Source organism: Trematomus bernacchii, unplaced genomic scaffold (genome assembly GCF_902827165.1).
Source record: "Trematomus bernacchii unplaced genomic scaffold, fTreBer1.1, whole genome shotgun sequence".
Taxonomy (NCBI): domain Eukaryota; kingdom Metazoa; phylum Chordata; class Actinopteri; order Perciformes; family Nototheniidae; genus Trematomus; species Trematomus bernacchii.
Window position 1 is genome coordinate 1,182,599 of NW_022987605.1, and position 19,791 is coordinate 1,202,389.

General features: G+C 40.4%; 1 protein-coding gene across 1 annotated transcript in view; it reads right to left on the reverse strand.

Moving 5' to 3' along the window:
* Positions 1–19,791, reverse strand: part of frem1a (Fras1 related extracellular matrix 1a) — a 60,423-nt gene that overhangs the window by 17,752 nt on the left and 22,880 nt on the right. The window contains exons 17-21 of the mRNA XM_034130900.1: positions 9,758–9,961; positions 8,258–8,443; positions 7,647–7,843; positions 7,362–7,572; positions 364–508 (exon numbers count right to left, since the gene is read on the reverse strand). Of these exons, the coding sequence (XP_033986791.1) occupies positions 364–508; positions 7,362–7,572; positions 7,647–7,843; positions 8,258–8,443; positions 9,758–9,961 (943 nt within the window). The remainder of the gene's footprint in view (positions 1–363; positions 509–7,361; positions 7,573–7,646; positions 7,844–8,257; positions 8,444–9,757; positions 9,962–19,791) is intronic.

Consider the following 19,791-nt stretch of genomic DNA (forward strand, 5'->3'; position numbering starts at 1 on the left):
GCAAAAATGTGTTTCTTTTTTTGCAGCTAATAAATATGGAGCTAGTTTTGTGACTTATTATTCTCCTAGGCAACCTAGGCATCCCTAATAGTACATCATAATTAATTCGCTGATTTATATTGTTAATAAATAATATAAACGGGCAAAGTAACTAATGATGTCATATTAAAGTAGTAAGTATAAAGCACAATATTTGCCTACAAATTGTAGCTGGGTATCAAGTAGCATAAAAGGGATATAATCAAGTAAAGTACAGATCATATCAAATGTACTTAAGTTTAGTACTAGAGTATATGTACTTAGTAAATGTGCACCACCGGTTAATATTGGTGATTAATAAACAGAAAGTGAAGTGATTCTGACCGGACGACGCGAGGCTCCTCATCGTTGAGCGGCAGCACCATCACCACCACTCGTCTCTGGAGCTGGTGCCTGCCATCCGTCAGCTGGAGGGTGAAACTGTCCTCCATGTTCTCTGAGTCGTCGTGCATGTACATCAGATCCATACCTGCATGCAAATGATACAACAGATGTATTTGTCTTTTAGAAATATGCTATATTTAGAGTTAAATTATAGTAATATCCTACAAGCTTTGTTTAATTTAATTAATTGTATGTGAATGTCCCCTCTGTGTGAAGGAATTCTGACTCTGATTTGTTTCCTGCCATTATAGCATGCTATGAATCGTAAATAAGTGGAGAATGGTTGATGTGATAAAAAACAAATCAAAGGCACATTTATTATCTTGGTGGTGACACCAGATTCCAGGAACTTGTAAAAATTGTTATTCATCACAACTTATTATTTTGCCCTCATCTTTAAGCTGCACAAGGTTTTATTTTTCCAAAAAATCTGATCCTAGTTCATAGATCTCCAGAGCCTCATGAGCTAACATGACAGCAAAGCCAAAGAGGACCCCTTTAATGTTTTGAAGATATGCTGTCCCAAGCAAGATCCATGTGTACATGTACGCTAAGTAGTAATACAGTAGTTCCTAAATGAAACTGCTCACTACAAGGTCTGTGAATTTTCGTGAATAGCTGGGTTATGATTTTTGGAAAAAGAAACTGCGCTTTTTTAAATGTATTGTTTGGCACACATCACAAGACACGTCCTGTCTAGTTCAATTATATTTAAAATAAGGCAGGCATAGCTATGGACACTATCTCCAACACTTGGAAACTCACACCAAAACAAACTAGAGTGATACATGGCACTACATGTAAGTCAGAAATATGTTGTCCCTTAAATGTCTGAGAGCTGAGGTTTCCAATTAGGAACTAAAATGCTTTCTTTTCCCACAAGACAAGTATCCATCCATCCATCCATCGATCTTCTCCCGCTTATCCGTGGTCGGGTCGTGGAGGTATCAGTTCCAGCAGAGAGCCCCAAACGTTCCTTTCCCATCAACCAGCTCTGACTGGGGGATCCCAAGGCGCTCCCAGGCCAGCGAAGAGATATAATCCCTCCACCTGGTCCTAGGTCTACCCCTCGGTCTCTTCCCAGCTGGACGTGCCTGGAACACCTCCCTAGGGAGGCGCCCAGGTGGCATCCTTACTAGGTGCCCGAACCACCTCAACTGGCTCCTTTCGACGCGAAGGAGGAGCGGTTCAACTCTGAGTCCCTCCCGGATGACTGAACTTCTCACCTTATCCCTAAGGGAGACGCCAGCCACCCTGCGGAGAAAACCCATCTCGGCCGCTTGTATCCGCAATCTCGTTCTTTCGGTGACCCATCCTTCATGACCATAGGTGAGGGTAGGAACGGAAATGCCCCGGTAGACAGAGAGCTTTGCCCTCTGGCTCAGCTCTCTTTTCGTCACAACGGTGCGGTAAAGCGACTGCAGTACCGCTCCCGCTGCTCCGATTCTCCGGCCCATTGTTCCCTCACTCGAGAACAAGACCCCGAGATACTTAAGCTCCTTCACTTGGGGTAAGGACTCATTCCCTACTTGGAGTGGACAGTCCATCGGTTTCCTGCTGAGAACCATGGCCTCAGATTTGGAGGTGCTGATCCTCATCCCAGCCGCTTCACACTCTGTTGCGAACTGATCCAGTGAGAGCTGAAGGTCGCAGACCGATGAAGCCATTAGAACCACATCATCTGCAAAAAGCAGTGGTGCAATCCTTAGTCCACCGAACTGCAGACCCCCTCCCCCATGAATACGCCTCAAAATCCTATCCATGAATGTTACAAACAGGATTGGTGACAAAGCGCAGCCCTGGCGGAGGCCAACCCTCACCTGAAATGGGTCCGACTTACTGCCGAGGACCCGGACACAGCTCTCGCTTTGGGAGTCCAGAGATTGGATGGCCCTGAGTAGAGACCCCCTCACCCCATACTCCTCCAGCACCTCCCACAGTAACTCCCAGGTCATGCGCCTTCTCCAAGTCTACAAAACACATGTAGACCGGATAAGCGTACTCCCAGGCCCCTTCCAGGATCCTTGCGAGAGTAAAAAGCTGATCCGTCGTTCCACGACCAGGACGGAATCCGCATTGTTCCTCCTCAATCTGAGGTTCGACAATCGGCCTGTATCCAGCATTAGTATTTATTAATTAACCTGTTAAGCCCTGAGCCTGTTTTTCAGGTCTCAGGCTCGAAAATGACATTCCCAGAACAAATGACCATAACTACACTTGTAAAAGGGTCAAATTAATAATCTTTTTTCTCAAAGTAATGATAAACCTGTGAGTTGGATGTAGAAAAGTCAGAATCAATATAGATGCTTTTTATTTTAAAGAAAATTCAGATTGAACATAGTAAAGAAATGTAAATTATTGTGTCCGTCAAAAAAAAAAACATTACTTATAGTGAAAACCACCCTTGAATGATGGGATCGGAGACTAAAAGCTTTAGGAATCCAAAGTACAACATATAATAAGTACCCTGTATCAAGATTGATGCAAAACAAGTGACATTTGACCTTTTTAGAGAGATTTAGAAAAATAAACTCCACCTCTGGGGTCATTTGGGTGGAAATGGGCGTATTTGCCGTTTCTCTAGAACCCATTGGTCGATTTTGATGATTGACATCTCTTTTGAACCGTTAGAGCCAATAGAATCGAAGGGGAATTTCCACATACACACACATGTTACCATTGAGAAATGAGAGCTATGCACTCCCAGTTTGCCCAAAGCGAAACCTATCTTACGCTCTGAAATCTGAAAATGTAAAACTAGGTTTATTGCTGATGGATTATCAGAAATCATTTCAAAGTGACACAGACACATTGGATTAACCTATGGATTAACCTTCAGCAGCGTTTTTATCGTTTTAATGCCAGCCGCGTTCACACCAAGTACTTTCCTGTACTTAGTTCCGGCACTAAGAGCCCCGGCGCTTTTAACCCCAGGGCACTTAGTACAGATCGCGTTCACACCGGAGTACTTTTCCCTGAGGGAAGATTACGCAAATGAGCCGCTGACGTCACTTCTTCTTCTTCTGTTTTGGCTTTACTGGCAGGCCACAAACCACTTCACGGCGAGTACAGTAGGTGGCGGTATGCACCTTAAAGTTGTTTGCAATCCGCTGCAAAACAAGAGAAGAAGAAGAAAAACTTCCCGCGTATACTGCGACGCCCACCCACTCGCTGTACATTAGGCGTCTGTTGTTTACCTTCCGACCTCAGACATGATGGAGATGGAGTCGACTGAAGTTGTGCTGTTTGTGCTCATGTTATACAGCTTTGTAACTGAGTTAATGCAGCCTGAGCAACTTGCGTACAATCACAAAACAAGCCGAGCACGAGTGGTGGTGGAGAACGCTTTTGGCAGACTGAAGGGCAGGTGGCGGTGCTTGATGAAAAGAAACTACTGCAAGATGGACAAGATCACATTCCAGGTGGCAGCATGTTGCATATTACATAACCTTTGTGAAAGTAATGAGTACAGGGACGAATGGACTGCCTTACCGGCGACCCAGCTTTATGAGGCATCTGAACAGCGTGTAAATTGTAAACATTTTGACAATAAAGCTAATCTTTTGTACAGTGCTTTTGTTTCCCTTTTATTTTCCAGTCAAGACAGGCAACATTACAATAGGGTACAGTGTGGCAATATAATAACAATAAACTGTGCCAGGTGTGTTGTATGCACAGTAAATAAGCTCAGCAGCAAACCCACCGTTATTATTTATCTTCCTGAGACCCACTGCATCCGTCTGCCATAAACATACATGTTAGTTTCGGCCCATAGTGGACTCCATTTTGTGTTGTGTAAAATGGGGGGGGGAATTAAACATTTGCAAATCCCCATGTCCTCCTCAGAGGACAATCATAAAAACATTTAGTTTTAGGTCAAATAATATTTAAAATTATATAAATTATCATATTTGTGTATGTGCCCCTGCCATTCCTCCACAAGGTTGCAACATTGATGATAAATAAATGACAAATAAAGCTTTGCCAGTTTATAACCGATGAAACATGATGGTATCAGAATAACCACTTACATGTGATGTATAGGATGCTACGGTCACTAAAGATAAAGTGTCAGGAGAAATAAGCAAGCTACAGGATCTGTTTAACAGTAAATAGAAGTTCACATTTTTAATGTAAATAAAATAGAAGTTGTACATGTAAATTAACATTATCAATATAAAATAAAGTGTCAGTTGTATCAAGACTATATAATAACAGTAATAACAATAATATAAAATGAACTGGTGAGCATCTTGTCCTCCGTTTCCTGGGCCTTGGTGAACAGCACCATCTGATCCCCGTGCATAGACTCTTTCACCACGGCACGCCGGTCCTCCAACGCCTGGGCGGTGTCAAAGAAATTCGCATCCCGTGTCCGCTTTCCTATGAGGGGAAAATAAGCAAGATACAAGATCTGTTTAGTCGCCATGTAGTTTTACAACATACTAGGAATGTTTTTTTTGGTATTTTCACAAATAGAATTAAGGTTTCACAAATCTGAAACTGTGTTATAAAGAATGTTTAGCCTCTCTGGGATAATCCAGTCCAGATTTGATGAGTCTAGATATAGTGGTTTTAGATCAGGACCTGGTCTAATGTGGCCAGGATGCGAAAAAGCACTGAAATCTCCCTTTTTTGTATTTTCACAAATAGAATTAAGGTTTCACAAATCTGAAACTGTGTTATAAAGAATGTTTAGCCTCTCTGGGATAATCCAGTCCAAATAAATCGGCTATGCAGCGATTTAAGAGGTTCAAACACGGAGGATTGTGCTTCATGTATGCTTGAATTTTGTTTAATTTGTTGAGGCAAGTTTTCGTACCGGAAGTCATGTGACCTCTAGCCCTGATGTTTACAATGTTTGTGTGAGACATTTGTAAATGCCGGTCTTGGCGAATACGTTTTCACGCTGTTTCATAATTGTACCAAGAAGGAAATAAACATGATTGTGAACATCAGTTCGATGCGTAACGTTCTTTCAAGACAAAGTTACAGTGTGTGTACCTTTGCGTTTGGTTGCTGGTAAGGAGGGCGAGCTAGCGCTGTGATCTAGAATGCAAAGCTCGCTTGTTTCCAATCCCGAGAGTTGTCCATCCTCACCTGAAACAGACGATTAGTGCCATGAGTTAGTGAAGCAAATTACAGAAACACTACACAGTTATTCACAAGTCAAAACGTTTTCATAGCGGCTGAGAATATCTAGCTAGCTAGATGTAGCTAGCTCGGGGCCGGTGTTAGCCTATTCCGCCTAGCATGGCTAGCTTGATCTACTGAGCAAATAAAAGTACATCTGAGACCATTATTGTGCAGATTAAAACCCCAGTGCATGTAGTTGATTTTACCTTCGTCGTGGTCGTCATCGTTGGCCACTGAATCCGCCGTTTGTAGTCCTGCCCGAGTTTCTTTATTTTTAGCCGGTGTGTGCCGTGGGGCTGTGCAAATTCCCAGGTCGAGTGAAAGCTACTGAACTGGCTTCAGTGCATTCCCTGGGTCGCGTCCTCGGTGTAGATCTCCAGAAGCGCCGACACCTCCTCATCATTTCTTGATGCTTGCCATAACTGCTTTCAAAAACAAACCCAACGCTCCGTCGGGATTTTGTAGCGAGGGAAAACAATGGCGTCTCCACACAACATTTTTCACAGTTGTACGGGCGTGGTTTGCAATTCGCCCAGCCAATCAGCACTGGGGCACTTTTGGAGCACTTTTCACCCACAGAAAAGTACGCTCTCTGAGCTGGCTCTAAAAATGGGGGTAAAAGTACCCGAGATTAAGTACGATTTTTGGTGTGAACGCGACATAAGGGGTACTCACGGAACTAAAACGCGAAAAGTACGGTGAAAGTACTCCGGTGTGAACGCTAATTGAAGACAACTTTTGATCAGACAACAACAAAGGTAAGACATATTGCCGTGTTGGCTACCTAAAGCTACGTGGTGTGATGTCTGTTTTTGTTTCTCATGTCGCGAGTTTTGATCATGGAGTGATGATACAGATACCTATCGAATCTGTGTAATCTCACGATGCTAATCGATGGGTTGGATGTGCATTTACGATATGTAATAAGGGTTTTATACCGTGAGTTCTGTGCTAACGGCGCTAGAATCTTTTCGCTCAGGGCTAATTCAGAGGCTCAGCGTTAGTCTTGTGTTTTTTTTTTGCTAAAGATGGTTCATATCATCAGTTAGCTGAGTTTCTTCCCGTTACATGGATATGAAACATTCATAGTTTATTAAATCTTAAGAAGCCCTCAGACACTGTTTCCTGCAGATGTTGTGGTTTCTCCCCCGCCCGCGGGGGAATGGGGCTTAACAGTTAAACCTAGACCTCAACTACACTGAAACAATTTGTAACCCAAAGTCAGAGGTGGAAGAAGCAACACAGAATATTCACTGAAGTAAAATTAGCAATACTGCAGTGTAAAAATACTCAGAGTTACGAGTAAAGGTTGTGTATTCAAAATTGTACTCAAGTAAAAATGCATTAGCATAGAAAAATACTTCAAGTACCAAAAGTAAAAGTATGCGTTATGCAAAGTGGCTTTTCTAAGCAGCAGATATTTTCTTATTATTTGTATTCATTGTATTATAGTTGCTGCATTCATGTGTTCATCACTTTATTGTTGCACTTGGTAAAAGTGGGCCTTATTTGAATTATTTCCAATAAACCCCACTTTATACACTACTGGATAGCTTTACCTATAATAATATATAGTAATGTGTGACGATTTGTATTTATAACCTAAATAAAAAGTAACTAAAGCTATAAAAGAAATGCAAAGTTACACAACATTTACAAAAAATTACAAAATTTACAAAATGTAGCTTAAACCTAGACCACATTTAAACTGAAACAATTTGTAACTCATAGCATTTTAATTTCAATGTTAATTTGAGTCTTATGGGTGAGACTAGGCAATAGAACTGACATGTGAAAAGTACCATTAGAGAGATCTGTCATTGAGAAGTCGACCACAGGGGACTGATGAGCGGCCTCTTGTCTCTTGTAGATCTTCCTCTCACTGCTGAGGGTGATGATGCTGCCGTGGTGGGGGGGTTTAACCACACTGAAGAGCAGAATGTCCAGAGGAACGTCCAGATCCAACGCATGTAGAACTGACATGTCCAACTGCTTCATTTCTCCTTCTCGTACCTCAACAGAGAAGGACATAATCAAACACTGGACCACATGCTGAGAACAGATGTGATTTGTCTTGTGTAACTTACTGTGATGTTCCGAGCCACAAACTGTGGGATCTCATCGTTGGTGGGGTTGATAATGATGTAGAAGGGGATGTGGGCAGAGCTGTGTTTTCCGTCTGATATACAGAGCAGGAACTGGTCGGCTGTGGGCTCCATCCTCTGATGCCTGGACTGGACGTAGTTAATATGACCGTCCAGGATATCTTGGTAGGAAAAGGAAGCTGGGGAGAAGGAAGTCAGAAGTTAGTCAGAAAAAAGTCAAGTCAGAGCCAACTTCTCTCTCTATATATATATATATATATACATACAGATATATACAGATATATACATATGCACATATTAAGAGGTATACAATTAAAAAAGAAGGCACAACAGTATATATAAAAATAGCAGTCAACACACTAAATTGGAACGGATATGGGTGTAAGTCAAGTAGACTAGACTTCTAATTGGATGAATATATGACAATAGCACAAATATATATACAATAAGTTCAGTAGTTCTGTAGTGCAAATAACTGTCCATAGCAGCGTAAGGGTCTGCTGCTGGATGTGTGTTTGTGTGTGTGTGAAAAACATGTGATATTCAATGTGTTTCACCGATTTGAGGATCATTGACTGTATGATAATGCTTACCTATGCTTATGCCTGTGTTGCTTTTCTCAAAGCCAGGACTAGGCAGGACATTTTCAATGTAGCCAAACTGGGGGGGGGAAATCAGACTGAGCACCAGTTGGTCCAGAACAGTGTCCACGTCAGAGGCCTTCAGATGAGAAGCAGTGATAGGGGCAGACCCCCCCTCATCTACAGAAAAGATGTCTCCTGTAAACAAAAAGGACAAATCATGCTAAAACAGGGGTTTCCAAATCAATTTCATCGGGGGCCACATTAGCATTATGACGGTTTTGAACAGAATTCTGGCTGCCTTTATTGTAAAGTCAGCATACTGGGCTCTGTGTATGGAGCTGATGTGCTGTAATAGATTGTATCCCAGCACACTGCCTGGAGTCTACATTAAATGATTGGCCATCCAAGCATAATACTTGTGTATTGGTGGTAGGCCAACTACAATTATTTTAAGCTTTAAATAATGTTTCTATCAATGCATTTAAGGCCAAGTAATTCCTGCTTTACAATCGTGAATTGTGCCTTATTTGCTTTGGTCTAAAATTATATTTTGTGTGTGTTTCAATTTGGTTTAATGCAATTAAAATGACTAAACTAGGCTGACTAACATGTGAACAAAGAGTTGACTGCTGAATTGAAGTCTAATATTCAAATATATTTAAGGTTTGTTTTGGTCCTTGCCCATGTTTGAGGAATATTGGGATTTGTTGCGAAAACATGCAGCTAAAAGAGGAATCAAAACTTCTTGTCCCCCTTTACAAGCTAATCATTGTATCCACTGTTAACATGATGGCTCGCCTACTTTTTTCACGAAACAACATAGTATGCCACTGAAACGGCTGACTTCTAGACATTTTGCTGTAGTAGGTTCACATACAGTATGTCACACCAAATGTGTGTTCAATGAAATAAACAGCTGTTAACAAATATTCATGGTATAGTTTTTTCAAAATAACTTGCTTAATAACATATTTACCCATTTCACTGAGTTAGAAATAGCCAGTGGTGGATAGTCACAAAGTACATTTACTCAAGTACAGTACTTAAATACAATTTCGAGGTACTTTGACATTACCTAGGTATTCTCAGTTTTTGCTACTTTATACTTCCACTACACTACATTTTACAAGCTAATATTGCACTTTGTACTCCACTACTTTCATTTGACAGCTTTAAGATCATTAACTTACAGTATACATATTTTAAATAATTTATTAAATGAACATTGACATATAATGATAGGTTAAGATATCCAGCAGCAGTATATAAAGTAAATTCAATTTGCTTGACATTTAATAGCTGTGATAGGAACACAGCAATGATCACAATAGTAACCCAGTGACTCAATATACAATTCTGAAATCAGCAATTACACATAAGGAGTACTTTAAGCCGATACCTTTGTACTTTACTTAAGTTAGATGTTGAATGCAGGACTTTTACTTAACAGAGTACTTCAAATGTAGAGGTCAAAAACCTGAGTATCTTCCACCACTGGAAAAGGCCCACCTGTTGTCAGAGAAGGTGTTTGGCTGTCGACTGGAAACACAGTGACCTTGAGATCGTACACAGGCAGACTGGGTCGCAGCTGAGGCAAGTCTCTGGTCATGGGGGGGGGTTCTGCGGCGCAACATGGATGAGAGGTCTCTGTTTCTCCGTCAGAAACAACAAAGGTGATGGTGTCATGCCGAGGAGTGAGTCCAATCTCCAGTCCTGAAACAACAATCACATCAAGAACATTTAGAAACAGTACCTATTGTTCTGTATGGGGTTATACTGTACATGTACATTTATATTTACTGTATTTGTCTCCACATGCTCTTTCAAAATTGATTGTCCAGCTATGAATGTTGAAAATGACCTCAATCATACAGTAAAATAAAATGTTACTGAAGAAGAACGAAAAAAAGACAAGCTCCTGTTCAGCATAATGAAAAATCACCAGCAGTTTAAAAAACATTTCAGCATTTAAACTGATGTTTCCTCTGTGTACTTTATATCAAGAATACAACACAAAAATGACTCCACCCTATAAAGATAGTTAAATAATATAACAGCAAACTTTCTCCTCCATATCAGCTTACTGTACAAATACTCAATTTCAAGTAAAAGTACTGCATGGAGAATGGTACTTAAGTAAAAGTATTTAAGTATGATTAGTCAAATGTACTCAAAAGTACTTTTCCCAGGAATAGTTCCCGGAACTTAGTTCCCAGAAATCTTTAGTTCCGGAACTATCTAGTAGATCGCGTTCACACCGGAATAGAGTGAGAAGAATTTTCTAATCATAAATCTATCGATTCGAACATTATAAAAGTAGGGTAGACATGTGGAGTTTATCCGACTGAACAAAACGTGACCCGTCTCTGAAATGTGTGTCAACCACAGAGCTTATTTCCAGCTATTTTCCAAAATCCTATGGAGAAATTGCATTGGTATTTTGTCGAGGGAACCGGAAGAAGCTTACTTCCGGGTTTTAGGACGCCTCACTGCACCACTCTATGGGTGTTTCTCAATGTCAAGGAAGGATCCTTCAGAGCCACTATTTCAAGGATGCTACGCAGGAGCAGTTATAGGGGGGGGGGGGGGGGGGCAGTGCCCCCCTAACACTGACTTTGGACCCCCCTGTGGCCCCCCTGAAAATGAAAAATAAAAGTTTATGATTAAACGATATCCTGGCTGACGGAATAGGCGGAACTCATTTCATTTCATTTCAAACCTTTATTTAACCAGATGGTCCCATTGAGATCATGGATCTCTTTTTCAAGGGAGACCTGCAGCATATAGGTTCCACATGAAACATAAAACAATAAAGGACATCATACATTATATTTACAGGATACATTTACATAGTTATAGACATTTACAAGTACCCATAGTATCAACGAGCATTTCATTTAGCCTAGCTTTAAAAACATGCAGAGGAATGAGATTGCTCAGTTTCAATTCTTGCTGAAGATTGTTCCAAGCAAGTGGAGCTGCGCACATAAAAGCTGTCTTACCTAAGACAGTCCTTGCTCTTGGCACATCTAACAATACTACATCATGCGATCTCAGACAATAGCTGCTTGCAACTCTCTGTGTTATCAGAGAGCAGATATAATACGGGAGTTTACCCAACAAAGCTTTATAAATAAACGTGTACCAATGACTGAGCTTCCGTACAGTAAGTGATGGCAAACCTGCCTTGGCATACAGGGTACAGTGATGTGTAAGTGCTTTACAATTTGTGACAAATCTCAGTGCGCTGTGATAGGCGGCATCTAACTTGTTCAGGCAATGGGCAGGTGCATTCATATACAACAAATCACCATAGTCCAGCACAGGTCAAAAGGTCACAGAGCCTTTTCCTGGCCTCAAGTGAGAAACAGGACTTATTTCTGAAAAAGAAACCTAGTCTAACCCTCAGTTTTTTAAGCAGGTTATTGACCTGAAGATTAAAAGTAAGACAATCATCAAGCCAGATATCTAGGTATTTGTAACAGGCAACCACTTCTAGTACTTGTCCTTGCATAGTAAGAATATCTAAAACAGGCTCTGGTGTCTTTTTAGCTTTTGAAAAAAGCATTACCTTGGTTTTATCAACATTTAAAAGAAGCTTAAGTTCAGAGAGCTGAGTCTGAATAATGTTAAAAACAGCCTGTAATTTAACACCAGCCTCCTTAATGGAGGGACCTGCACAGTACATCACGGTATCATCCGCATAAAAATGTAAAGTAGCTTCACTAACTAACGATATTTGTCATTCTAGTCGGACCCATTAGAGCAGGGGTCTCCGCGTAATTTCCACTGGGGACAGGGGGGACATGTCGAAATCCTGTTTCCCCCACTTTACAAATATGTTTAACGCAAGCCGTCATCGTCACGGAGGAGCACACAGCCTCTGTGAGCGAGCGAGACAGAGAGAGAAAGAGAGAGAGAGCGAGAGAGAGAGAGAGAGAGCACACCTTTATCTATTTAATATAGCTGTAAAACATAAAGTAAGAAATCATTTCAATGTGTATTATAGGACAGTAAAAAGTTTAAAAGGGGAGTGATTAATGAAATATGCATAAATAAAAAGAAAGAATGCTAACTAAACTATAGGTAACATAAGATAAGAATAAACAAGTTTCAATGATTTGTTATTGGTTGTGATCATATTCTAAAGATGTTTGGATTATTGAAAGTATACAGCTCCTTTTCATCTGAGTGTTGAGAGCTGTATCCATACATTCATTTTGTGCTCAAAGTGCACCAGATTGACAGACCCAAACAGACACAAAGGTTAAAGGTCAGCATATCATAATGTTAAAATGTGCTATTTTTTGAAAGTAGCTTTCATCCTAAAAAAGGTTGGAGACCCCTGCATTAGAGCGTAAAAACTGTAACTATAAGTATCTGAAATAAATATGTGTACTGAAACAAATACCAATAACTGTATTGCATTGTTTTCTCTAATGCGCAATTACTTCATACTGTCTTTGTCTTTTTCTTCCTGCATTTATTGTGCCCCCCTCAGAAAATAACTGGCCCCAGCCTGGCCCCCCCAGTCAAATTGGTCTAGAACCGCCACTGATGCTACGTCATCGAATCCCGCCGAAGGACTGTTCCAATGTCCAGGATCCTTGGAATTCTACCGAGTCCTTCGTTGCGGGAAATTTCGAGGATGCACATGTGTATCCTCCACGGTCTTAAAAGCCCCACAATGCTTTGCGCACGGACCAATTTCGGAAATCTTTTGCGGAAAATGGCTGAATCTAGGCAGTACACATTTAAATGTAAGTATGTTCAGTGGCCAGTGGTGTAGTGGTCGTTGGACGTGGGGGATCGCCGTAACCCACTTATTTGGAGCCCCGACTTTTTTGAAGCATGATTTTTTTTGAATAGTCTAATAAATATAAAATCATTGCCAGTGTTATCAGTTGCAAGTGTGTATGTGTTGTAATAATGACAAAAACATAATACATTTCACAGTAATTATAATAACAAATAAAAAAGATTTCCTTAAAAAAGTATGATTCGTCATCACGCTCGTGACCCCAGCTCGCCGCCCGCTGATTTTGCAGCAGCTCTTTCCCTCAAGAACACAAACGAAACAGCTCTATAATGGCAGGCAAACATTTTTTACTTGACTTCTTTTCTAAAAAGAATATAATTCACGAGAAGAAAAAGGCTATCAGCACTACTACAAGTGAAGCTGCTACTAGTACTACATCATCAGAAGAGCCGCCTAAAGAAGTGGATAATGCTAGCACTAACGTTAACGTTAGCTGCGCTAGCAACGTTCCCCTGGCTAGCTCAAGCTCACCTTTCCCAGAAGAATGGACGGAGGAGATGTGGTAGAGGAAACAAGATACCCGTGGATAGACTGCAAAGCTGGGAAACTGGGCTGCAAAGTTTGTTCATCCATTACGGATTTATCAGTCTTCAAAACGCAAGGTTCAAGATTGGCAGATGAATGGCGTTCATACACCGTCACTTACAGTGGAAAAGACAAGAGCGGCATGTTGACGTCCCTCAGAATTATTTTAGTTCAACACAAAGAATCAAATGAACACACTGCTGCACAGTGGATTCAAGACAACGCAAAAAAGGAAACACTTGAGAAGGTCTGTGACAATATGCAACCCAGTCTCACGGCATTTCGTGTTATAGTCACAACATTTAATCTATTGATTCGTAGGGGTGTAACGGTTCACAAACATTTCGGTTCGGTACGTACCTCGGTTTTTAGGTCACGGTTCGGTACGTTTTCGGTACAGCAGAAAAAATGATCACAAAACATCTTTTGGGGGTTTTTAATTATTATTAAACTGTAAATAATGTATTCACTCAAATAAATGCAAAATATAATAAAATAAACATTAAGGTGCAGCATTTCGATGAACTGGAATAATCTGTATTTGAACTTTACTGTACTAGTACTCACAAAACATAAAATATTGATTTTGGGTTTTTAACCTGTTAAGCACTGAGCCTGTTTTTCAGGTCTCAGGCTCGAAAATGACATTCCCAGAACAAATGACCATATCTTCCCTTCTAAAAGGGTTAAATTAATAATCTCTATTCTCAAAGCAAGGTTACATCTGTGAGTTGGATGTAGAAGTGTCAGAACTAATATAGATGTTTTTTATTTTAAAGAAAATTCAGATTGAACATAGTAAAAAACTGTAAATTATAGTGTCCGTCCAAAAATCCTTTTTTACTTATAGTGAAAACTACCCTTGGATGATGGGTTAGTAGACTAAAAGCTTTAGGAATCCAAAGTACAACATATAATAAGTACCCTGTATCAGGATTGATGCAAAACAAGTTAAATCTGACCTTTATAGAGAGATTTAGCCAAAGAAAAACACTTCTGGGGTCATTTGGGTGGATTTGACCTATCTCTGGCCCCCCTTGCTCGATTTTGATGAGTAAAATCTCTTTATAACCGCTAGAGCCAATGGAATCGAGGGAAAGTTATATACACACCAACACGTTAACAAATAAGGAGTGAGAGTGACACGTGACCAAAACCGGAAGCTGCATACACTCTGGTGGCTACCATTAGCAGCTAACTTTTTCGCTCCGATTTTTACATAGAAATGGAATTATGGATTATAAATAATTTTTTCAAAGGCACAGATACATTATTAACCTATGGATCAACAGTTGTAGCATTTATTTTTTTCGTTTTAATGCCATTGAACACGTCTTTTGATCAGATTGACAGCTACGGTGAGACGATCTCCCGTAAAAGCTCCGTAAAGGTACGTGTTGTGATGTCTGTGTTTGCTTCCCCTGTCGCAAATTCGGATCGCTCAGTGATGATACTATACCTAATAATCTGTGGAGTCTCAGCTTTAATCGGATATATTGTATGTGCAGCTACGATAAATAATAAGGGTATCTTTATCTTGAGTTGTGTGCTAAAGTGCGTTAGCATTTTTTCGCTTAGTGCTAATTCAGAGACTTGGTATTACCCTTGTGTTTTGTTTTGGTAAAAATGGTTCATATCTTCAGTTAGCTGAGATTTTTCCCGTTAATCTCGTGCTACACATTAATAGTTTCATAAATGTTAAGAAGCCCTGAGACACAGTCTCGAAAAAAAAACGGTGGGAGGGGTCCAATGGGGGGAGCGTCCTCCTTAACCTCTTAAGCACGGCGGTCCCCCCATTGGACCCCTCCCACCGTTTTTTTCTTAACATTTATGAAACTATTAATGTGTAGTACCAGATTAACGGGAAGAATCTCAGCTAACTGAAGATATGAACTATTTTTACCAAAACAAAACACAAGTCTCATAAGAAGCGTCTAAATGACCCCTGAGCGAAAAAATTCTAACGCACTGCGACACACAATTCAAGATAAAGATACCCTTATTACTTATCGTAGCTGCACATACAATATATCCGATTAAAGCTGAGACTCCACAGATTATATAGGTATAGTATCATCACTGAGCGATCCGAATTTGCGACAGGGGAAGCAAACACAGACATCACAACACGTACCTTTACGGAGCTTTTACGGCAGATCGTCTCACCGTAGCTGTCAATTAGGTCAAAAGACGTGTTCAATGGCATTAAATCGAAAAAATAAAATGCTACAACTGTTGATCCATAGGTTGATAATGTACCTGTGCCTTTGAAAAAATTATTTATAATCCATAATTCCATTTTTTATGTAAAAATCGGAGCGGAAAAGTTAGCTGCTAATGGTAGCCACCAGAGTGTATGCAGCTTCCGGTTTTGGTAACGCGTCACTCTCACTCCTTATTTGTTAACGTTTTAGTGTGTATATAACTTTCCCTCGATTCCATTGGCTCTAGCGGTTATAAAGAGATTTCATTCATCAACATCGAGCAAGGGGGGCCAGAGATAGGTCAAATCCACCCAAATGACCCCAGAAGTGGGTTTTTTTGGCTAAATCTCTCTAAAAAGGTCAAACTTCACTTGTTTTGCATCAATCTTGATACAGGGTACTTATTATATGTTGTACTTTGGATTCCTAAAGCTTTTAGTCTACTAACCCATCATCCAAGGGTAGTTTTCACTATAAGTAAAAAAGAATTTTTGGACGGACACTATAATTTACAGTTTTTTACTATGTTCAATCTGAATTTTCTTTAAAATAAAAAACATCTATATTGATTCTGACTTTTCTACATCCAACTCACAGGTTTATCATTACTTTGAGAATACAGATTATTAATTTAACCCCTTTTAGAAGGGAAGATATGGTCATTTGTTCTGGGAATGTCATTTTCGAGCCTGAGACCTGAAAAACAGGCTCAGGGCTTAAGAGGTTAAGAGGTTAATTATTATTAAACTGTGAATATTCACTCAAATAAATACAAAATATAATAAAATAAACATTAAGGTGCAGCATTTCGATGAACTGAAATAATCTGTACTGTACTAGTACTCACCGAAGCAGCCAGCTTGACACTAGGACTTGCTTGCTTGTCATTGTATTTTCATGTTTTTTTTAAAGAAAGATGAACTTGTCCACATTGCTTGCCGAAAGGGCAGATCTGCTGGCACTAACAATATCTCCTGCTGTGTGGAGAACACCCTCTCGCTAGGGACAGAGGTAGCAGTCAGATACAGCCAGGTAGCGCTTCGCTAACATGGCTACATTAGGATATTTGACGTTTGTAATAGCTTTGGCTCAGTCTGAACTTTTTGCGAGTGGTGGAGGCTTAAATGCTAGTGGGAGTTGGGTTTGCACTTCAGTTATTTTTCTTTTGGTACCGGTGATATTCACGTTCGTGTGATGCCTTTTCAAATGAGTGTGCAAGTTTGATGTATTGCCAGCCGCATAATAATAATAATAAATAATAATACATTTGATTTATATAGCACACTTTAAAAACAACGTCATCTCAAGGTGCTTCACAAAGCTATAAGGAACAATAAGTAAAAAGTTATCTAAAGGAGCATATTGGATAAAATATGGCAGTATAAAAATAAAAATAAAAGGTTAAGAGCCTAGAAGGTTTAAAAAATAAATAAAGTAAAGGACAGTCAGTAAAATGCGGTGTGGAACAGGTGGGTCTTGAGGCATTTCCTAAAAACTGAGAGTGATGCTGAGGTCCGTATGTTCTCTGGAAGCTGATTCCACAGACGTGGACCCAGGGAGGAGAAAGCACGGTTTCCCATGGTGACCAGTTTTGTCCGCGGGACAGCCAGGAGATTGGAGCTGTCTGACCTGAGTGTGCGTGAGGTATGTGAATGTTTTCTTGTTAGCAGTTCCTGTAGGTAGGTGGGGCCAGTGTGGTTGATGGCGTTGAAGACCATTATGAGGACTTTCTAGTTGATCCGGTGTGTTACAGGGAGCCAGTGGAGTGAGTGAAGGATGGGGGTGATGTGCTCTGATTTGCGTGTTTTTGTGAGTATCCGGGCGGCACAGTTTTGTATATATTGTAGTCTCTGAGTGGTTTTTGCTGGAAGGCCTGCAAGCAGAGAATTGCAGTAATCAATGCGGGAGGTGATGAAGGCATGGACCAGTTTTTCTGCATCCGGTTTGGTGAGGGAGTGTCGCATTTTGGAGATGTTTCTTAGGTGGTAGTATGAGGCTTGGCAGACCGTCTTTATGTGTGCTTGTAATGAAAGGGATGAGTCCAGTTTCACACCTAGGCTCGTTACAAGCGGGGAGAGGGGAATGGAGTGGCCATTGATGCTGATATGAGGGATATCAGTTTTTTGTTCCAATCAGAATGGCCTCTGATTTGCTGCTATTTAGTTGGAGGGAGTTGTTGCTCATCCAGTGGTGTATGTGTTCCAGGCATCTTGAGACATTTGAAAGTGCCAGATGTTTATCCGGGGCAGTTTGGAAATAAATCTGTGTGTCATCAGCATATGTGTGGAAGCTGATGTTATAGCTCCTCAGTATTTGTCCCAGGGGCAACATGTAAATTAAAAAGAGCAGTGGGCCAACGACTGACCCTTGGGGTACACCAGAGGTGACACAGTGTGTGTCGGAGGTAACCAATTTTAGTTGAACAATGCCGACAAACAGCTTTGGTTCGGTCCACCTGTCTTTGTCCGTCATCCTTGTACGTAACTGCGAAACCAAAATGTTCCCAAACCGGAGACTTCAATGATGCTGGAGGATTTTCGAGCTCAACTTTATCTGCGTTCGCCATTTCGACAGTTCCTCAAATTACTGACTACATTTGAACACATCCCTGTGACCAGCTCTCATACAGTAGTATGCCTCTCGTCCAATGAAATGACTTGGTCGCTCTATGACACGTTGAACCCAATGTGAGCAAATTACTCTGAATGCTGCGACGCAGCACCTAAAATTACTTTCAAAAAGTTGTTTGTGTTCTCAATTTTTTACGTTTAACGTTATATTCGTTCGGTACACTTCAGTACACACGTGTACCGAACCGAAGGGCCCATACCGAATATTTTCGGTACGAATACGTATACCGTTACACCCCTATTGATTCGTGTTCACCAACACGATTTTCCCCTTTTTTTCGTGTCACACAGAACGATTTATTTTAAAAGCAATGTATTTCTATTGGTAGTGTGTTTCGTGCCTGCAACACGTCTTTCTGTCCGGTCGGGTCTTGGAAGACCGGAAGCTGTGTGGTTCATAAAAACATGTTCTTACTCAATATCAAGCCACGATTATTGTTTTTATTTTAAATCGTATAATGTCTGACTTTTTTTGCCGTCTGTGAGGAAAAGAAATGGGGCTCAGAGCCTCAGAATACTGAAATCTGTAATTTTCTACTTCTAAATTCCTAATTTGTTATTCTTTTCTAAATAACACACTGTTATTTACTCAACAATAACACACAATTATCCTTGGTTTTATTTATTTGTTTAATTCTATAATCCCGGGCTTTTTTGGCGTCCGTCAGGAACTGAATTTCAAAATAAAATAACCGGAAACAGACGTAGGCCTATATGGGACATTTCGAGCATTATTGCGATACACACCCACTGAACTGATTACCCAAGATCCTCAGCTATGGTTTAAGCTCGGTGATTGGATGTTTTAGCCGCGTGCACGTTGGGATATGGTGTTAATGCGATGTTAATGTTAACTCCGAAAAACATTTTGGAGTTTAGGATGGCCGAAGACACTACACTACCGATAATCCTCAGCTATCGTTTGGGACTACAGTCCCCATGATTAATCTTCAAGCTCTGGGATTGGATGTTGGAGTGGCAGTGCGCCAAGGTTACGCCGAGCGTCAAACAGCTCTTTGAAATGGAACGAAACCACGGCAGACTATCCAAAACTGGACTCGAACAGGACCAGAATTTTACAGGATATTGCTATATTATTTCACATGTTTTACTTCTACACATTAATATCTGATTTGTAAAACATCACAGACAGAAAGGTATATCCGTCATTTAATGGTAAGCTATTGAAATTCTGATTCCATAGATGTGTCTCCCATCACCCAAAACCCCTGACTATTCTTTCAACTTTTTATATTCAAAGAAAATCAGTAATATCTTTAAAAAGTCCTTTTATATCAGCTGTGCACCGTTATGGTGTAAATATAACCTATCTACCAATTGGATCAAATATAAAAGTCAGCCGAA